Here is a 21,445-nt window from a genome sequence, read left to right as displayed (position 1 = left end):
AATTTTAAAAAAGAGTTTTTAACACAGATTTGTTTTATAGCAAGACACTGGGTGACAAAGTAAAGGAGAGATTGGAGAATGGGAGATGTGGTGTATATGCATGTGTAGGGAGGAGAAAGAGAGAAGGGCAACTGCTAAGTGTGGAGAGAAAGGGGCCCTACTGTGGAACTTTACCAAAGAGGGGAAATCTACAACAGCGCTAAAGAGAGGGAATTAGATGACTCACACTAAGGGCCAAATGTGTATCAACAATAAACTGCACAAGACCTCAAGGCCACAACGAAAAAGGAAAAGAGAATTCTAGTGGAATTAATACAAATTAATATAATTTTTCAATGACTCCAATATGAATGGGGAAATGGAGAAGAGGCTGAAAGAAAAACCATACGGTAGAAAACACGTTTATTTGCCAAAAATCATACAGTTTAATTGAAGGATAAGACAGCCTAAAGGGTGCTTCAGCAGTGACTATTCTATCAGCAATGACTATCATGAGTTTGATTTCCAGGCTGGGCAAACATGACAGTGTTTATCTGTCACGGAAGGAGCAGTTTGGTATGATCGCTGACAGGAGAGTAGAAGTAAAGAATCACTGCTGTTCTCATGTATTGGCACCCAATCAGAAATGCATATTATTATCTTATGACTTCAATGTATTAATGTAAAATATACAGTTTCTTCTGCTCTTACTCTCACTCTTTGGGAAAACATGAGGAATTAGTAAAAGGTGCAGAGAAGGCAAAGACTATTGCTATTTGCATATGACCTGGTCTTCATGTGACACAATAGCAATAACACCCTAAAGGGTCCAAAGTGGGAAGGAACGTAAGCTTGTGCAGCTGCTTGGTTGGGAGTGTGATTTATATGTACTAGACTCACATAAATCTGGTGTTTCCCTTACTGCCTTTCATCAGTTATTTGTGCTCATGTCCTATCTCTATAACGAGGCTATAGAAGCTTCCTTGAGGGCAGAGAGGAACATATATATCTATATGTATATAGCAAAATATATTTAGTTTTATTTAAACAACTCAAATAGTCTTAATTTATCTTATACCATCTTGGCACTCTATAATGTTTTTCATATATTATTTCCCATTCTTTCTTGTATAAAATATGTGGTCATTATTAACCTACTTACCACTACAATACAATTTCACTGAAAGTCATTAAATTAGATTCACAAAGGCGCAAGAAACATAGGATGTCATATTTATTAATGTGAATAAAATTTGGGAAAATGCAATTTTAGTATGAATAAAATCTGGGCAAACGCAAAGTTTTGGGCCTATTTTGTGAGGTTTATATTTTGTTGGATCCTTCGTAGCTCTCGGTGCTATACTTTGCATGCAGCCTGTGCTCATTTAATATTAAACTATTAAAGATACTGGATGAAGTTATTTTAATAAGACTAGAAATCTTCTGGGGAATATGCAGATGGTCGGAAAAATGACTCAAGATGGGGAAAGAGTGAATGAAGAACTTTATTAAATAAAAGGAAAAGGATATAAACGCTGACATGAAATCTGCCTTTTAAGGGGAAACTTTTCTGCTTAAAAAATGTTATCTTGCTTATTCAAGTTACATTTAAAAGGCTCAAAAGTATAAAATAGCTCAATTTAAATATAGAAAAAGTTGATTTTTAAAGTTGCCATCAGAATTGTTCTCAAACTGCAGAAGAGGCAGAAGACTAATTCCATTTTCATTTAGGCAGTCTAGAAAGAAGGGCACTAACAGCTGGCCTCCACCAAAGAACAAGGAAGGCCTAGAAAGATCTGTCTTGATGGTTCTTTAGAAGGGCAGGAGGAAGAATACTCCAGTAGGATCATTCAAGGAGGCCCTAACTGGGGCTAGTCATAGAAAGAAGTAGTGTTACCAGGGCCTTCAGGATACCCTTCTAAGTAAGGATGGTTTTTTTGGCTCCATTCTTATCAGGCCACCCAAAATGTGGTCATAAATTAGGGCATTAACTAAGAAGTAGATGTAAGCTGTTATGGGCTTGATGTCTGAAGGGACAAAGAAACTCTCCCAGATATCTCATAATGGAAACAATCACTAAACAGACATGTTTTAAACACAGATAGAAAGAAACTTCTGAAGCACAGCTTATTTGCAGCCCCCTAGAGGTTTCAAACACCAGAGCTATCAGTGACTAAAGCTCTCCGAACCTGAAGTCCAGAGTTGGGGATAGTTTGGAGTTTTGTGAAGGGGATAGTAGAGGAAGTGAAATCACAAGAAGTCTAGGGAGAAGTAGCTGAAGCAGCAGAGGGGAGATTTTTTTTTGGTCTCAGTTTTATTGTTTTACAATCTTGTTTCAAATAGCAATTTTTATTTAAAGTTAGTATGTTAAAAACAAGACATTAGTATAATTTATATTCACAATTCCATTATTGAATAGATTTGTTATTTTAAAAATATAAACCAAAGAATATGAGCATTTCATCTCTGAGATTCAACTAGTTATGTGCAAGAAGATGACAATTACTACATTTGTGCTCCGAGGCCAGGAATCAACTTAAATGTTAACTGTGGTCATTCTGTTTTAAACCAGCGGGTAACATTTATTTTGGTACCTCTCTATGTCTTGGCACTGTTCTAAGTGCTTTAGATATATTTTCTTAATCTTCACAAAAAGTTTGTGAAGTAGATGTTCTTATTATTCCCACTTTATAGACATGAACACTGAGGTAAAGATTGGGTGGGTAATTTGCTAATGGGTGCACTGCAAATTGGTAGTAAGGCCAAAAATCAAACCCAGATACTTTAAATCCAGGTTTCCTGCTCCTATATTCTGTATTCTGCCTTTTAAAGTAACAATCCAGTCATTCTTTTTTCTTTTTTTTTTTTGCGATGGAGTCTTGTTCCAGGCTGGAGTCCAGGCTGGAGTGCAATGGCATGATCTCAGCTCATTGCAACCTCCGCCTCCCAGGTTCAAGTGATTCTTCTGCCTCAGCCTCCCGAGTAGCTGGGACTACAGGCGTGTGCCACCACACCTGGCTAATTTTTGTATTTTTAGTAGAGATGGAGTTTCACCATATTGGCCAGGCTGGTCTTGAACTCTTGACCTCGTGATCTGCCTGCCTCAGCCTCCCAAAGGGCTGGGATTACAGGTGTGAGCCACCACATCCGGCCACCATCTAGTCATTCTATATGACGTTACTCTGTTTTAATTTTCTGCATAGCAATGATTATTTTCTCTATTTATTGTTGTATGCTTGCATGTCCCATCACAATAGAAATCCCAAAAGGTAGAGACCTTGTCTATCTTGCTAAGAATGGTGCTAACATATAATATGTAATCCATAAATATTTGTGAAATTAAAAATGAATCAAGATTACTATGTTTACCATATCCTAAATTTCAGGCATTGAAATGTTGATTAAAAACTTTGCAGGGCCTGGTTTTCAAAGTGTGTTTCTTTTTTTTTTTTTTGTTGAGATGCAGTTTTGCTCTGTCACCCAGGCTGGAGTGCAGCGGTGCGATCTCGGCTCACTACAACCTCTGCCTCCCAGGTTCAAGAGATTCTTGAGCCTCAGCATCCCGAGTAGCTGGGATTACAGGTGTGTGCCATGACGACTGACTAATTTTTGTATTTTTAGTAGAGCCGGGGTTTCACCATGTTGGCCAGGCTGGTCTTGAACTCTTGATCTCAAGTGATCTGCCCACCTCTGCCTTTCCAAGTGCTGCGATTATAGGCATGAACCACCATATCCGGCTCAAAGTGTGTTTCTTAAAGAAGAGGAACCTCATGGCTACCAGTGAGTTGAAGATAAAGGGGGAAGCTGGGCAGGTAGCAGCACTGGGATTGTCCCTTCTTCTACCAGGGAAATGCTACCTTATGTACATCAGAATCAAATAGGTCTGAGTTCAAATCCAGACTTCTTGCTAGCTTGGGCAGGTTTCTTAACCTTTTGACAAAAAGTTTCTTGATATGTAACATGGTGGTGATGTCAGCAATGAACTCTTAGGGTAGATGTGAGGATAAATGAAATAATGTTTATAAAACAATACATTTCATAACTTTATATAAAATATATTCTAGAAGCTATTTGGCCTCAATTTTTTTTAGGGGCACAGATCAAAAATATTACTTCTGAGACTAGAGTTTACCCAGTACCAAAGTGCATCCTGTAATTCAGGAAAAAAGTTCTGTCACTATGGATGTTTGTGTTTCAATGAATAGCTATGTAGACAGTTCAGATGACGCAAGTATTTTTAGCAAATAAGAGGAAAAAAATAGCTCACAGCAGTCTGAGTTATGTGAGGCATGCAAAAATTCATCAGGTCCAGAGAGACGTGCATGTGGGACTTCAGTCACTCATGCTGCCTCCTCAACCCAAGCCTGGGGAGCAACTGTTTAAAAAGGCATTTTGTTTCTGACCAGCTGCCTTACCCATTATCTTCATGTTCCTGAAATCGGTGATACAAAGAACAATGCATAGCCAATGGCTTATCTTATTTTAATGTAAATTCTTGGTAAGCAACTTAGGACCTGCCTCCTCTTTTTTTCTTAAAAACCCATTTATGATTGCTGCTAATCAGAGTGTATATTCAGGGCTACTCGAACCTATGTTATGGGGTGACCATTCTCAAGCTTTGAGCTCAAACTTTACACTTAATCATATTTTCTAAATATGGTTATCTAAAGTTGACATATATATGGACTAACATATATTACCTAAACTAATCAGATGTATTTTATAAATTGCTTGCTCATGAGATTTTGGTTTATGTCTAAATGCACACTCAGACTGTAGAGAATGGTACAAACCAAACTAGTACTTAAAGTATTTTTTAAATTGGTAACTCAGAGAGTTTTCTCATAGATGGCTATAACAGTCCTCCCATCCCACGAGCAAGCCCTTTGGCATCTCCAGTTTACTTCTCCCATAAAGAGGTGGAGTCTATTTCCCCTGTGTCTGAATAAGGCCTGGCTTGTTTCAACACATAGAATGTGACAAGGTGATACTGCAAGGCTTCTTAGGGCAGCCTAAGAGTTAAGAGGCCTGGCAGCTTTTGTTTTAGTCCTCTTAGAAGCCAGTTACCACATGCAAGAGTGGCTCCCTTGCTAGAGAAACATGTGATAGAGACAGACATGCCCAGGCAGTTCCTAGCTGTTCCAGCCATCTCAGATGAGGCACAAGACATGTGAGCAAAGCCACTGTAGATTCTGCTGCCCAGTCAAGCTGCCCCACTGTCACTGTGTGGCTTAGAGATTAGCTGTCCTTTTTGAGCCTTAACTCTGATTGCATAATTGTCGATGAATAAATAGTTGTTTTAAGCCTATAGGTTTTGGGGTCATTTGTTACAAAGTCATAAATGACCAAAACAGAAACTGAATCCTCAAAGTGGAGTGCTAAAGTAATAAAAAGAATTTAACACATGATTCTGTCTTGGGATGAGGCAGCAGGCAGAAGTGGGAGGGGTGGTGAGGAGCCTGGTGAGGTCTGGAAGATCAGCAAGGAAGTTGTTATTGGAAGCAGTCCCTCTTAAGTAGTGGTGGAAAATTAACATTGTCTTCTGCAATAATTTCAAAGACAGAAAAAGTACCTAATAAGCATGTGCTTCTGACTTAGAAGATTTCCAGGCAGAATGCTGAAAGTGACCAGTGGTTTCATCTAATGGTGTAAGCTATGCAAAAGAGATAAGCTATGCAAGAGAGAGATGAACTCAGGAAGAAAACTGTTCAGTTTTGAAGCAGTATTTCAAGAAACAGAAGGGCCTAGAACACTCTCTTCAGTTGGCAAAAGATTCTCAAAATAAGACATAGGTTCAGGATAAAGATCAATTCCAAGGTGCTACAAGTAAAATATGGCCATAGAATAAAGCTAAAATCAAGGGAATGCCTGTAAAACCCTTTTATAAAAGTTAAAATTTCAGGTAGTGTTTTTCAGACTTGCTCAGCTACGCAGAGTGATTCACTAGGGAAAGGGATTCTTAGGGCATTATAAACAGTATCCTAATTCACAGCTTGAAAGAGAGAATCCTGTTCCAAAAGGATTTGCGAGTATTAGCTTTTTCTAATTTGATACACAGAAAGGCTACACAGTTTTAAAGCTGCTGTACCAGCTTGGGAATATGAGGCTTTGGCCCTAACTTTCTATGGTCAGGAAGCATGCAGAGAAAGATACTCAGCTGCAAACCATGCTTATTTCTTCTGGAAACAAAAGAATGATTCAGAGGGCAAAGCCAGTGTCCCAGAGGAAGTAACCAAGAGCCATGGAAAATAATGAATTAGGGAGCCAAGCCCAGATAACAGACCTGGGCCCTAATCCATGGACAGTCCCTGTCCCTGCAGTCTGGGTAATTGACAACTTGTTCCTGGCTGGGTTTCAGAACTGCTATGAACATTGACTGCTATGTACCTTCCACATTCTCCCCCTTTTGAGTGGAGTTTCTACTGAAGTTTAACTGTTCTGTCTTACCACCACATGTTGTGTGTACACGGGACAGATAATTTGTCTTTTTGGTTCCCTGGTCTCCAAATTAGGAATTGCTGTGCCTTATCTGTATCTGGAGCTTATGTAGACATCGAGATACCAGGTTTTCAGTGTGATGCAAATACTGGGATGGAACTTGTGGGGAACAAGTTGAGTATATTTTACATGTAGGAGGAATGTGAATTTTGACCAGATTCGGAGGACTGTGGTAGACTGTATCCGAAGATGGGCACAGTAATCCCTCCACCCTCAGTGACCTCTTGAAATGTGACTTTGCAACTCATCTCATCAGGAAGTAGAGTCCGTGTCTACTGTTCCTTAATTCTGGGCGGGCCCTGTGACTTGCTTTGAGCAATACAATGCTGTGGAAGTAACATGATGCGACTTCCGGGCCTAGGCATGAAGTGGCCTTGCAGCTCCCATTCTTAAAATCCTTTTGGATATGAAGCATCTTAAATAACTGGACAGACTCTGTGCTAGTACTGGCTTCCTCTTTACCTGCCTGAGTGTGAACTTAGGTGAGTCACTTAATATTCATGAACCTCCTTTACAAAATAGGGTTAATGACTACTACCTCATAGGATTGTTTCAAGGACTGTATCAAACAACCAACAAAAACATGTTTGAAAACTATTCAGTATTATTTTAAAAGATGGGTTTATTTTTATAATGTGTAAGTGTACTCCTACAGAGGCACATTAGACACTAGATTGCCTGCTTAAGATAACTGCTGTTCTGCTGACTCTCTTCCCATTGATAAATTTCTGTTAATCAGCTTCTCTTTAAGGAAAAAGTCCAAGTAGTTTAAAATTTCCTAAATGAAAAACAGTGCAGGAAAACACCAAATATTATTAAAGAAATGGCAAAATGAACATTACGGCAGGCATTTTGTGTCTATAAATGTGATTTCTAGTTTATTTTAGCAGCTACACTAAAACCCCCACGGTATAGTTAATAGTATTATATACATTCTGTCAAAAAATAAGAACATATCCTCAAATGCAATTCCTAATTTATAAGCTTATGACAAGTTCAAGCTGCTGAGAAATTGGACCTGAAAGTATGTCTTAGAATGATAGAAGACCACTATTAACACTATCATAATTGTATACCTATTGCATCAAATCTGACATTTCAGTTTAATATATTTTGCTGAGAGAGCACACCATTTTATGGCTTCCTAGTGAAATCAAATCCGATCCAGACGTTTTCACTTTTCTAATATAATTCATTGCAAGGTTTTAAAGCTGCCATCTCTTTTCTTTCTTTTTTTTTTTCAAAAGACTGATGCCCTGGCATTCATTAATTCCACAAGAGCTCATAATGGGTCAATGAGTCAGTGGCGAGCACCTCCATTAACTGTATTAATTTACACTATGTCACCTTAATGACATTTTGTCACAGCTACCTTTTCTGACATCTACATAGCTATTCTAAAAGTAATGTAACAACTTTTGAAGGCATTAAGGAAAATTAGTGTAAGAACTTCAGTAAGTTGAATGTCATTGTTACCAAGACTAGGCTAGAGGGAAAGAAATTTAAAAAATAATAATAAAGTAAAAACTAACTAGTCTGACTCAACTCCAGAGACCTCTCTCCTGAAAGGTCACTTCAGCAGCACTCCTTCTTCCCAGCTTGCGTTCATTAGCACAGGAAGAGACTGACATTAATAGAGACAGACAGAATAAAACCATCTTCTGCATCCTAGTTCTCTCCTATGTGATTAACTGACTAAGTTAGTAGACATTGCAGAGATACTTTTCTTCTCTGGAAATGGAAACACACTTCCTTAAAAAATATATCAAATGCTGTGTTTTAACAGCTTAGAAATAAGAAATAAAAACTTTAGGTTTTAACACACAAGTAGCAAAACAATTATTACTCGTAGCGACATATTTTTCTCTGATAAATCAGGTTTAATCATGAATTCAGAAGATTCTCAAGTTAGCACTAGTTATTACCCAAAAGTCTTATCTTCTCTTTAACACTCTGGTCATGAGGACCCCAAATTCTGATGCTATAAAGGGGAATATAAATATATTTGACTGGACACACACACACACGCACACACACATGCACAGACACGCACACACACACACACACACATTAAACGAACCACAACAAAGCTAAGACGACCGAGAAACCCTACTTGCAATGGAACCTTCTGCAACTTCAAAGATCTTTTTCAAATCAGTAAGAAAAAGACATGTGACCCAACTGAAAAGTGAGCAAAAGATAGGAGTCAGTGTACAGGTCAATAAGTACACGAAAAATGTTCAACTTCACTCAAAAAAAAAATGCAAACTAAAACAAACATAACTTAATTTTTCACTTGCCAGACTAGCAGAAGTTCCATTGTTTAATACAATAGTGATGACGGGTGGGGGCATGGGGAAAGAGGTACCCTTGCACACTGCTGTAGGGAGTGAATTTTCATCTTTGAGGATGACGGTTTGGCAATATCTTAAAAAATAAAAAAATGTATATTGTCTTTGAGCCATCAGTCCCATTAATAGGAATTAGCCTTTATGTATATAGAAGTAGTCCGTCAGGATGTCTGTGCAAAGATGTTCACTATAGCCTTGTGTTTCATAGTAACAATCAGGGAGAAAGATTCTCCATCAACCAGAGATCACATATATAAATTATTGTATATATGTAGCATGCTGCCTTTAAAAAGAAAGGGGAGGTCTACATGGCAAGATATCTAAGATGTATTAACATATAATATGAAAAGTTCACGAGTGGTGGTAAGAGAGCTGAAAATGAGAGCAATCTGTGTAATGTCAACCTGGGGAAATGAGCTTCTTATGAACTAATTAAGTCTTTGGGGAAAAAAAAAATCTGCATGTTTGTGTTCAGTACAGCTGCTTGAGGATAAAAAAACAAAAAAACTCCCAAGTTAGTGATATCCACATTGGTCTTTGTCCTGGATGATGTGACCCCAGGAGTCCCCCAAATACAATTAGTAATAAAATGTAAATGTTTCTGAAAGGCTTTTGAAGAGGAAAATTCCTGGGAGAATTTAGAGGAAAAAGCCCGGTACAGGGCATCGGTTATCAGAGACTGGTGGTATAAAGCACCAGTGAAATTCTCAGGCTAGGAAGTGAAATCTAAAACTGTATAAAAACATTAGAATGACTGACCCCAGTATGCGTGTGGGCATGTGAGGGTGGATCTCTGAATTAAGTTGAAAAGCCAGTTTTTGTGTGTGTGTGTGTGTGTGTGTGTGATGATGTCAAATAACAGTGAGCAGGCATTTTCATTTGAAATAGGCTGATATAATATGGATATAGCTCTGATTTAAAATATCAATAATCTTAACTGCGATAAGAAGCCTTCAATTATAGATAAGAATATTTAATTCACATACAAAATATCTGAGTGCTTTTTATGAACATTGTGTGAATTCTGGATACTACTGTTCAATGGGAACCTATGGACTCCCATTTTCTGTATTAATTCTCAAAGTGTTATTATATAAGAAACAGACTCCCTCCTTGACTTCAATGGTAACAAATCATTTTAAATGATGGCTTATGGATATTTTAGAGTTTAGGTCTCAGCAAAGTTGTAAGACCGTTAGAACTTCAAAGCTTAATATAGTAAGGATGCATATTAAATTCTCTTATTTTTTTTACAAATGTAAATATGTTGTATGAATAAATATTCATTTATGTAAAGTTTGACGACAACAAGTAAAACACACAGATACATTACAATCTACTTGGCTCCATTTCCTTTATTTTCTGCTTTGGAAAAATACTGAACAAAACTTGTATTCATCCAATTACAGTTCAGTAATACTGAAATTGCCTTTTACAAATGTTTTGCAATAGAGAAGCATAAATATGTAAATGACAATTTTGATTTTAACTCACTAACTTTTGTTGGTTTAAGGCTTTAAATGGAATGATACCATAACATTTTTATACTGAGTGACAGTAATGGGAAAAAAATGTGCCTTGAAGAAAATGAGCTTAAAATAAGAAACACATTTACCTATGCAATAACCTGGCCATGTAACCTTATTATCAGGAAAAAAAAATGAGACAAATGAGAGAACAAATATATATTATTGCTTTGAATACAATGTTTTTCTTTTTTAAAATAGGAGCCCATATAAATGAATAACAAATCTTTGTATTTAACAATAGTTAAGCAGTACCAACTGTAAAATTACTCTGCTCTCTGGTTGTTTCTGGATATTGTGTGTGTGTTGGTTTAATCTAATGTGTATTGTTGCATAGTATCCCCAGGCACAGTCAAGTAAAAGCTAAGGCTATACAGAAAAGCCTACATTTTAAATGAGTCTTGTCATTAATGCTTTATTAATTGCCCCAGGCTATGCAAACCCCAAGCCAGGCAAGCTATAACAATATGACACATTAAGGTCAAATCCAATTCCTGCTGTGTTTTATGGAATGGACCAAATATTGAGTTAACAGCAGGAAAGGCAATTTATAGGCTTTTCACATCTCCTGATTATTCGATCTAAATTAGGTAGGAATTTCTTGAAATAACGAAAACACCTTCACTGGGTAATATAAAAGAATTTTCAGTTATTTTCTATAATGTTCAAAATTATTTCCTTTAAGGTTAGATGTACCATATAATTTTAATACGATGGAACAAAGCTGCAATATAAAATGTCTTATACATACCCACTTAAAAAAATCAAAATTTCCACATATTTTGAAATTTAATGAATATCAACAAATAAAAGAGCCTACCTTTACATCAGAAGTATCTCTCTGACTAGTTCTCCAAGACCTTGCAACGGACGAGAAGGTTCGATCTGGATGATCAAATTTTCCATCATTTGCATTGAGGAAGAAGGTTGTGAAAGGTTCCTAAGCAAAAAAACAGAATCAGAAATTTGACCACTCTAAACACAGCTGCCCTCATTCCTTTGTGAAACATGGCTATCTTTAAAATCCTTCAAGATGTGGAGGCAGAGCAGGGTCCTAGAAAGATGCCCCCAAATTAAGGCAGTAGGAGATGCCTGTCTGGGCTTGACTAGGCCAAGGCAGCAGTTGTCAGTCTGCAACTCTGGCAGGTCATTTTGCTTCTGGTCTTCTCATCTGTGAAATGATGTGGTTCCAGTGCTCTATGATTTTCTGATAAATAATTTTGCATTAATGATAATTCATAAGTTGGATTTTTCTTTCTAATAATTAAGGCTATATATATACTAACATTGCAATAAGAAAAATCACTCTGATACTGATCACAAAAATCACTCTGATACTGATCACTGCAGTGTGGAATTAGGTAGAGAATGTCCATCTTAGATTACCTGTGAAAGACTACGAAAGTATTAGTACCACCTTATGGTCTGATGATGTTTTTAAAATGCAAATCCCTGCTTAAAAACCTTCAATAGCTCTTGGGAGTGATTAGGAGAAAGTCTAAACTACCTAATTCATTTTACAAGAGCCTGAATGATCTGGAACCTGCTTAACTCTTATCTCTCACCATTCCCCTCTTCACATTCTAAAATCTTGCCACACTACTCTCACCTCTTGTCCTTTGTATGTGATGTTCCCTAGGCTGGGTATAAACTTACCCATTTATTTCACTATTCTGACCTGACTAAGTTCTTTTTATCCTTTAAGACTCAGCCATGATGTCATTTTCTCCTGAAAAACTTTCCTTGTGCTACCACGGCTCTCCAGTATGCTCAAATAGCAATCTGTATTTCCTCAAACAGCACTGAAACATTTATCACACTGATTTTAATTGATTGTTAATCTGTCTATATTCCCCACTATGAGTAGGTTCCGTATCTACCTTATTCATTGTTTTATCTCTAACACTTAGAACAACTCCTGGTACATAGAAGTTGCTAAATATATAATCTGTTGAACGAAGAATAAAGTAAGTACAAATGACAGTAGATAAACCAGACCTTTTTGTATTCTGTGACTATTATCTTTGGATAACATAGTGTCTGCCATCCAGTACATGTTCCTATAGCAGAAAACCTAGGAATAACTTTATTGCAATGTCCTAATGCATTTAATTTTAATGTTTTTTCTGTAATTCTTAAGTTGGGAGTTCTCACACTGGGAGTTCTTAGATTGTTGTTGTGTTTTTGATATCACTAAATTTGCTTCCAAGTTTAAAAGGATTAAATAACATTCATTCCTGCTAAGGATTTCTTAACTACAATTATAGCAAAGATAGATACATATTTCCTTTTCCCTGCTTTAATTCTTCTCTCTCAAGTCTAGGACGAATGACATGTCATTCCCAGGTTCAATAATGCTAAGAAACCTACATGACATTTTCCAAAATATTTTAGTCCTCTTTCTTTAATATGTAATCTCTGTTCATTCCTTTGTATGCTTTACAATTCCTTTGTATGTATGTACAAAGGGGACATACTTTGTCCCCTTAAACTCCCCTTCTTGCCACTAACCTTAAGGGCTGGCTGTTGGGGTAAGAGCAACAAATACTGATCTTCCTCAATATCTCCCTGAAATTTAGTATGGCCGATGTCATCAATTTTGTAAACTTGTAATATGTTGCCACTATTTCATGTTCAGTGTTGGATGAGAGAAAAGGGTGATGAAAGAGATAAGATCAACAATGAAAAAACAATATACAAGTAAGGAGGACAGTATTGATTCACCTGAAAATCAGATATGCATCCAAGAAGTCCATATTACTGTTTAGGATTTTAAGTGATATGAGAAATAAATAAATGTTAGTGAAATTAAGTTAGAAAAAAATTATATGACATGTCTTTCACTAATTTATTTGCTTTTTAGATGTTTAAATCACTATTAAAAATAAGGTAGTGAAAATAATATATCTGTCACTAAATTATATTAAATAAAATGGGGATATAAAAATTCTAGATGCAGCAATGGTAAACTGAATGAAATATGACAGATTTAAGTTTGAATCTTGGTGGAACTATTTCTCTATCTTGGGCAAGCTTACTTAACCTTGAGTAACTGTGTCAAGTAACTGTCTCCATTCCTTCATCTATGTAAACTGGGAACGACAATACCTTGGGGGAATTATGGGATTAAATAAGATTAAATGAAATAACATAGAGAAAGCTTGATGTATCTTACCTGACACAGAGTTATGAAAATGACTACCAGCTTTATGCACTGTACCAAGCATTCACTGTTGGACTTCCCACCAGACTGCCAGTTCCTAAGGCCTTATTTATCTCTCTATCCCCAGCCCCAAGCACAGCACATGGCTAACAATGTTTAACAAATGTGTGTTAAATACACCTAAACATACAAGGTATTGTTGGGAGATGGGAGTATGGTGGGTGAGAGTAAGATACAGGTTTTCTTTTCAGTTCTTAACTACTAGTAGGTTTGACCAAAAAGTTGTCTCTTCAGAACCCACTTTATTATTGCAGGATGCTGATGTAAGGCATTTAATTTTCACTGTAGGTAGTGGGCAGAGATTAATTTAGAGGGATCAGGCTTGTCTCTAGGTTTTTTAACCTATTAAACAGATGTGAGTGAAAACCCATTTATACATGCAAAGCCGTACTTCTTATCATCAGCCGCTAAAAGCTGATCTCCACCTCAACCTAAATTACAAAATCCTGTCTAGTTTTCAACTCTTAACAAAGACATGCCAAGAATAGCACAGATGGGCTTAGTGAAAAGAAATCTGAAATTAAAGAATTATATTTATTTCCGGTAACAAAGTTATGAATGAATCTCGTGGCACCTAAAAGCAGAGAATATTGAATTCCACATTTCAGTGTTTTAAATAGCTTTTAAAAAGATCTGATTAACAACTGTCTTAGGGTCACATATTACATTACTGACATATATTCTCATTATTCCTGAAGGCCTCCAGTTGCTACAGTGGTAGAGTACTATTAGAAATTGATAACCTATTTGTTTATAAGTAAGTATTGATCTTTCAAGCTCTGATTACTGTGGAGATTGCTTTTTTCCATGTGTTTCCCTTTTACCTTCAAGGCACAATGCAGAGCCTTTTTTTTTTCATTTGACTCATATCTGACTAACATAGAGGATTAGGTGCTATATTAACCTTAAATAACTTTGATATTTATTTGCCTACCACCTGTCAATTGGGCCATTTTCCATGTGTACATCAATAGATTGGACATTTCACCATTATATTAGAAAAGTTTTAGGCATGGGAGATAAGATGTATAAATGAATACATATTAAACAGTAATTTCAGAAATTACAATTCTGGAACTCATTAGTCTTTAAAAAGTTCAGGTTAGGTCCTGCAATATAAATGGCCAATGGCAGACTTTCTTCTCCTAATTACATCCACTCCAACATCATTTCATATCTTCCAACCCTTTTTCAGTGATGGAAAACTAACTCACCTTGCCTGCACTGGAAAGTACCTGTCCTTCTGTATTCTATCATACCCCTTAGTCCCCTCTGAAGACACTAACAGCCTTTCTTGCTTTTGGATGATTACAGATCAACTAATTCCATCGTGGGCATCTAATGCTGTTTCCCTGTTGCCTCTTCTCTTTACTCAACTTCTTCATTCTTCTGTCTTACGTGATTTTTGCTTAGTCATCTCATAATAATCTTTTACATCCTTCGCTTCTTGTAGTTCTGTTCTTCTTTTCCTTCTCTTCATTCCATTTAAAAGCCAAAACAAATCTCGTTTATGGGTAATAGTGCCTGGGACATAACTATAGCAAAGAAAAGATGTGATTGGAAGCATAATAAAATACAAAGGGAAGGGAAATAACAACTACTAAGCATTTTTCTGTGCCAGGCTCTGTATTATCTAAGTTAACTGAATCCCTACTATCGCCCTTCAGAGTAGGTGTAATTATTCCCCTTTTATATCTGAGAAAATTCAAGGTCACATTCTAACAAATGGAGGAACCATTATTTCTACTGGCCTTTGTCTATTTCCAGAAGTTTATTTTCTCCTATTTCTTTTCCAAGAACCAAGAAGTATCTTTTAGAATCTTCCAAAAGTTTTCACTAATTAACCTATGTACCTACCATGCACTAGGCTCTTGGTTAAGTATTTCTCATCTTCCTCTGAGTAAATATGCATTGTCCTTAATGCCTCAGTATTCAAGATAAACAACAATATTTTACTCAGTAGCACTATCTTTTGGTTTTAGTTACAACACTTGCAAAAATGTTTCTACTATACATATATACTTTTAAAGACACATTATGGTTTAAAGAGGCTTTAGGGTAAGCTTTCAAAACAAGCCATAATTTACACAGAAAGTGTCAAATTCTAAACATCACTTCCTTGGAAATTATGAAATGTTTGACAAATCAGTTTTGAATGGGAGGGTTGAATATACTGAATTTGGAAGGTGAACGAGTTACTGAGTGGTCAGCAAGCCAGGGAAAAAGATTTAATTACTTCTGTATACATGTTATATGTCTAGGGTAAGATGTAAAGTAAAAACATTCCAAGTAAAATGTGTCTTTTAATATTAATATCTGAAGAAACTCCAAACACTGCTATAAGTTTATTCATGATTTGCCCAATGGCAGCTGTCAGGAAAACAGTCTTTTCAGGGTCTCATATTGTAGACAAGTGATTTCACTGGTAGTTTGTTTAAAATAATATTTTTAATTTAAAGTAATGAAGTATGTAGTTAATTAGCATTTTTAAGCAATTATTATTGTTGTTATACTAAGTACATTGAAACAAATAAGCTTAATGAGTTTAGGTCTAAAAGGTCTAAGGTAAAGGGCAGACACTTATTTTAATGTGTATTTTATTTTTGTCAACAAATTCTTAGTGACCCAAATTTTAATGCATTTTCTATTTCATAAACTCCTTGGAATGGAAGTGAGGACATTACAATTTCCTGGACCATTAGGATAAACACTTAGTAAACCATTAGACTGATACTTTTATTTATAACCACGTGACATAAGATATTTGGGCTGAGTTCCCAAAAAAGCAGTTTTATAGATCTGTCCAAAACAGTAGCCACTAGCCACATGTCACTATTGAGCACTTGAAATGTGGCTAGTTCAAATTGAGATGCACTGTAAATATAAAATACACTCTGAATTTCAAAGACTCAGTACCCTCCCTTCAAAAATGTAAAATGTAAAATGCCTTATTTTACATTTTTGTATTGGTTACATGTTTAAACTATAACATTTTGGAAATAGTAGATTAACAAATATATTTATTAAAATTAATTTTACCTGTTTCTTTTTTACTTATAAATGTGGCTACTAGAAATTTTAAGTCACATGGTAGTTTACATTATATTTCTGTTGTGCAGCACTGCTATAGACAAGGGCATGTGTAGGATAAATGTGTAGAATATTCTGGCATACCCTTGCATAGATTCAAGTTTGAATTCCATTTTGCTGGAATAATAAGTCCACTTAAGGATAAATTCTGAGTTATGATTTGAGAAAGTGTTTAGCTGATTAGGGATAGATGAGGTTAACTTAGGCTGTTGATAACAAGTATTCTTATGGAGTCACACTTGAAGAAGTCTTGTAAATCTGGCTTCAGACTAACTTGATTAGGTAAAAAAACAGTGAACACCACTTTATGTATTTCAAAATACTATCATATATCTACTCTCATTTAATTCTCCAAACAACCCAGTTGATAACATTTTCTCAGGAAGGGCTCCTGACCTTTTTCCTCATCCCCAAAGTACCTGCAAGAGGTGTCCTGCTCCCTCTATGGTGGTGATTCACTAAGGCAATGATCGTCATTGATGGGACCTGAGGTGGTATGAAAAGGCCTCCCAGGTGAAAATCTCTAGTTTCAGTGTTTTCCAAAAATTTCCTTTGCTAACAGTTTCGGTGGTCCCTTTGAGAGTTCCATGTGGACTAATCTGATGAACTCAAATTAACTGTGTAGCTTAAGAAATATATCTCATGGGTTACTTAAGCCCAGGTACATCTTTTCTTGGCTTCCAGGGTGGACCCTAGGCAGCAAACAGAATTTGAACTTCAGTGACTTTTTTTTTTCTAGGTTTTAAAATTTACTCCTTCTACTGATTTTTTTGTTTTGTTTCTGGTTTCCGCACAGCTAATAGGTAATTTTCCACTGGTGGCAGTAATGATTGAGAATTTAGTTTTGGTTTTATGGTCTGATCATTTGGTGATCAGCGAATCCAATTAATTAGTTTTTTTGTATTCTTGTCTGTTTGACTATTTGTGAGTTCAAATCACTTAAGAGCATATTTTATATCTATTATAAAGAAAGCCAGCTCTTTTGAGATCTTGACTGGTAAATTTTTGTGACTTTGTTTAGTTTTGACTTGTGGCTGAAACTGCAGGTTGGAAGTTATAAGCTCTTTATGTGTCCATGTATCTGGGATTTGAAAAGCATTTGCCTCTTGTGAGTTTGAAGTATTTTCCTACTTCTGGAATTATTATTATCACCCAGAAACTAAAGATGCTCTGTTCTGATTGCTTTATAGAGATAAATAGGCAATGATATAAATCTAATATTCTCAAAATTAACAGAAAATAAAAAAGAGAACATCTATACTTTAAAAGTGCCAGATTTAAAAAGTATTTCTTAAGAAACTTCTAACTCACAAACGTTTTTTATAAAAGAATCCAAGTTCACAGAATTAAGGCGAATGTTTGGATAAACTAGACTGATTTAATAACTTTGGTCTAAAAATAGTTTTATGTCTTTTCCTTTAGTTTATCATTACAGAGTTTATTTTTAAAAATAAGATTTGGGTTTGTTTTCTCAAAAGACTAGTTAGTCCAGACTTCCTTAACTTCTTATGCTGGTGTAGAATTATGAAAGGGATAAAATTTGTGCTCAAATAGAATCATAATTCTGGCAACATTTTTCTTAACAAAAATAATTGTAGTTTGTCACCTATCAGTGGTTTCCAAGTTACTTAAAACGTATTCATACTAAATTTCTGTAGAAAGTTAATTTTTTCCCCATAATGGAGAGAGTGCCTAAGGAAGACCTACAAACTAGAGCTGTCATTTAGGCGAAGGGAAAAAATATTTTCGAAGACAGGAGATGCAGTTTCATATACTCTGCTTTACCAATGTGTTTCTTGGGCACGTCAGCCCCATACAATAGAGTGGTCTGAGGTATATCTTAATAAGGGGAAAAATTATTGATTAAGAGATTTAATTTAGCATTCTACAGTACTCCTCAGTCGCTTATAGTGCTCCTATCTAGACCAGAATGGAGAAGGCAAGAATAAGGGAAAAGAGGTTTGTTAAGAGCTTTTGCAATAATCTAGGTGAGAGAGAATGGGAATCTAAATTAAAGAAAGTGCCACAGTATACAGAAAAGGAGATAGAGATATTTAGTTGGTAGAATCTGTGGATGTCTAACTGGATGTAAGAGGTTGGAAAAATAGAGAAAATATCTAGGAAAAAGCTTCCCAGTTTCTAGATTGGGCAGCTGAGCGAATAATCATGGCATTTAACCACAGCAGGTTCATGAGGGAGATGAGGAGTTCGTTTATTGAAATTCTGCTTATGGTACTGTGAGATGTTCAGGTAGAAATATCTAGTAGGCACTTGGAAATATGGGTCGGGAACCCATGAGAAATGTTTGCAAAGAAGAGAGAAGTTGGAAATTACTAGCTTATAACTGAATGACACAGCTCAGCTGAAATATAAAGCAAAATCCTGTGGAAGAGGAACATTAAGGAAAAAGAATCTGAACAGGAGACTGAGCAGAACAGGTAGGATGGCAGGAGGCAGACCAGGAGAGGATATTGTAAAAGGAACTTGAAAGAAAATTTCAAGGAGAGAAGATTAGCAATGGCGTGAAATGCTTCAAGAGACATGATAGGTAAAAAATGGGACGCTCTATCTGTATAATGTGTGCCTCCCCAAAAACAATTCAGTAAAGTGATGGATGTGGAACTGAAATCAACCAGGCTAAAGACTGAATGGGAGGTGATAAAGTAGAGGCAACAGGCACCACAGTGCACTGCAGGACAGCAGAGGTTGTGCTTTCAGGAATCTGACTATGCAGGGAGAGAGATGGGAAAGAACTTCAGAGTGGGCAGAGGCTGGCAGGAAGCTTTTTTTTTTTTTTTTTAAGATCAGTGAGACTTATATATATTTATGTCTTAGGAGAAAGAGAAAAGTAACAGAAAGAGGTTTTCAAAACATTTGGAAACTGGTTTTAAAACATGCTGCCCAAGAAGCAAGAATGAGAGAGGGGGAGAGCAAGTGCCAGTATGCCTCATTTGTGAGAAAGGAGGCAGTGGGTATTAAGAATGCACTCCAGGGCTAGGTGTGGTGGCTCACACCTGTAATCCCAGTGCTTTGGGAGATAAGGCAGGAGGATCACTTGAGCCCAGGGGAACAAGTGAGAGACCAGTGTGGTGAACAAAGTGAGATCCCATGTTTGAAAATAATAGCTGGGCTGGGCGTGGTGGCTCACACCTGTAATCCCAGCACTTTGGGAGGCCAAGGCAGGTGGATCACCTGAGGTCAGGAGTTCAAGACCAGCCTGGCCAACATGGCGAAACCCCGTCTCTACTAAAAATACAAAAATTAGCTGAGCGTGGTGGTGGGCATCTGTAATCCCAACTACTCTGGAGGCCGAGGGAGGAGAATCACTTGAACCCGGGAGGCAGAGATTGCAGTAAGCCGAGGTCATGCCATCGCACTCCAGCCTGGGCAACAGAGCGAGACTCTGTCTCAAAAAAAAAAAATAGAAATAAAAAAATAATAGACGTGCAAGGTGTTACATGCCTGTAGTCCTAGCTACTCGGGAGGCTGAGGCAGGAAGATCCTTTGAGCCCAGGGGTTCAAGGCTGCTGTGAGCTATGATAGTGCTACTGCACTCTACCCTCAGTGGTAGAGTAAGAGACCCTCTCACTGAAAAAAAAAAAGGTATGTACTCAATTTTGGCTCCTTTATAACTGGACAACTGGTTTGGTTTAAGCTCATAATACCTAGCAATAGATAACTATCTTCCTAATCCAATTTTGCAAATGAGACAACTCATTTAAAAATTCATATTTTGCTACTTTGGAATCTTTAATTTCTACTTCACTCGTCTCTAATCTTTGCTAATCAAATTACAACTGATTTGATTTTTATTTAATTTACTTATGTTAAAATTTTAAGGTACCAAAGGCAAGCTAACTCAATGAAGATACTCACAATTCGAACAAGCCAGGATAAAGTAGATGTTGCTGTTGAATAATGGGTATTATAATGGTAGGGTGGGCTTTGATCATCTTCCCATGTCTCATAACGCTCTGCATAAAACACAGCTCTCTTTGGGTTCAAAGCACCAATTGGCTATTAAAAGAAAAAAATATTTTGTTTAATACAGTCATATTAGATATCCTAGATAATAAATCTTTATACTTTCAGCATTTCACTGTTAATTCATTTTAGCCATACAGCATAAATACATTATTTTGTATTACGTTTTTTACCATACTGGATTTTGATATTAATTACAAATCATTACACTTGTTAAAAACTGTCCAAGAGGATAACTCATAGTACAAAGTTTCTAGACTTTACCAAGTTTTTGTAAACTAGATTATCAGAGGTGATCTAGTTTAAACTGTTAAGGCCACACCAACAGTTTTGTTATTTTCCTCCTACTTAATAAGCTACATAATGAAAATTCAGCTTGGAATACAGGAAACCCAATGGAGAGAAGGTGAAGAGATTGACCATATGACAACCATATTAGTGAAAACCTTGTCTTAACAGCCAGTTACCCAGAGTGTGAAAGACAACCCTCCATATGGAAGCCTGATAGAATGTTAGTCTCATTCTGTTAGTATATAGATGGAACAACTATCCTTTTTATTGTTAAACTACACACCTAAGGGTGATGGAATGGAAATTCAGATTCCCTGGAAAGCATTTTGCTGAGGCCACTAAGACCTCTACTATCAGTACCACCACCCTATTTACTGATTATGATGCTAATCCCTATACTGATTTCTTCAAAAAGCATGTGCTTAATTGCATCACAGTCTCAAAATTTTAGCACATCTAATCATTAGGAATTTCCAGCATACCATCTTCATGATTTCAAATAG

At 36.5% G+C, this 21,445-nt stretch overlaps 1 protein-coding gene across 9 annotated transcripts in view; it reads right to left on the bottom strand.

Annotated features, from left to right (window-relative positions):
• Positions 1 to 21,445, bottom strand: part of NBEA (neurobeachin) — a 754,643-nt gene that overhangs the window by 67,530 nt on the left and 665,668 nt on the right. For all 9 annotated transcript variants that reach the window (XM_054446222.2, XM_063650755.1, XM_063650757.1 and 6 more), the window contains 2 exons: positions 20,544 to 20,684; positions 11,175 to 11,294 (listed from right to left, as the gene is read on the bottom strand). In XM_054446222.2, coding sequence (XP_054302197.1) covers positions 11,175 to 11,294; positions 20,544 to 20,684 — 261 coding nt within the window. The remainder of the gene's footprint in view (positions 1 to 11,174; positions 11,295 to 20,543; positions 20,685 to 21,445) is intronic.

This window comes from Pongo pygmaeus, chromosome 14, assembly GCF_028885625.2.
Source record: "Pongo pygmaeus isolate AG05252 chromosome 14, NHGRI_mPonPyg2-v2.0_pri, whole genome shotgun sequence".
Taxonomy (NCBI): Eukaryota; Metazoa; Chordata; class Mammalia; order Primates; family Hominidae; genus Pongo; species Pongo pygmaeus.
The sequence above is the reverse complement of the archived record's forward strand: the minus strand, read 5'-3'. Positions and strand labels throughout refer to the sequence as shown.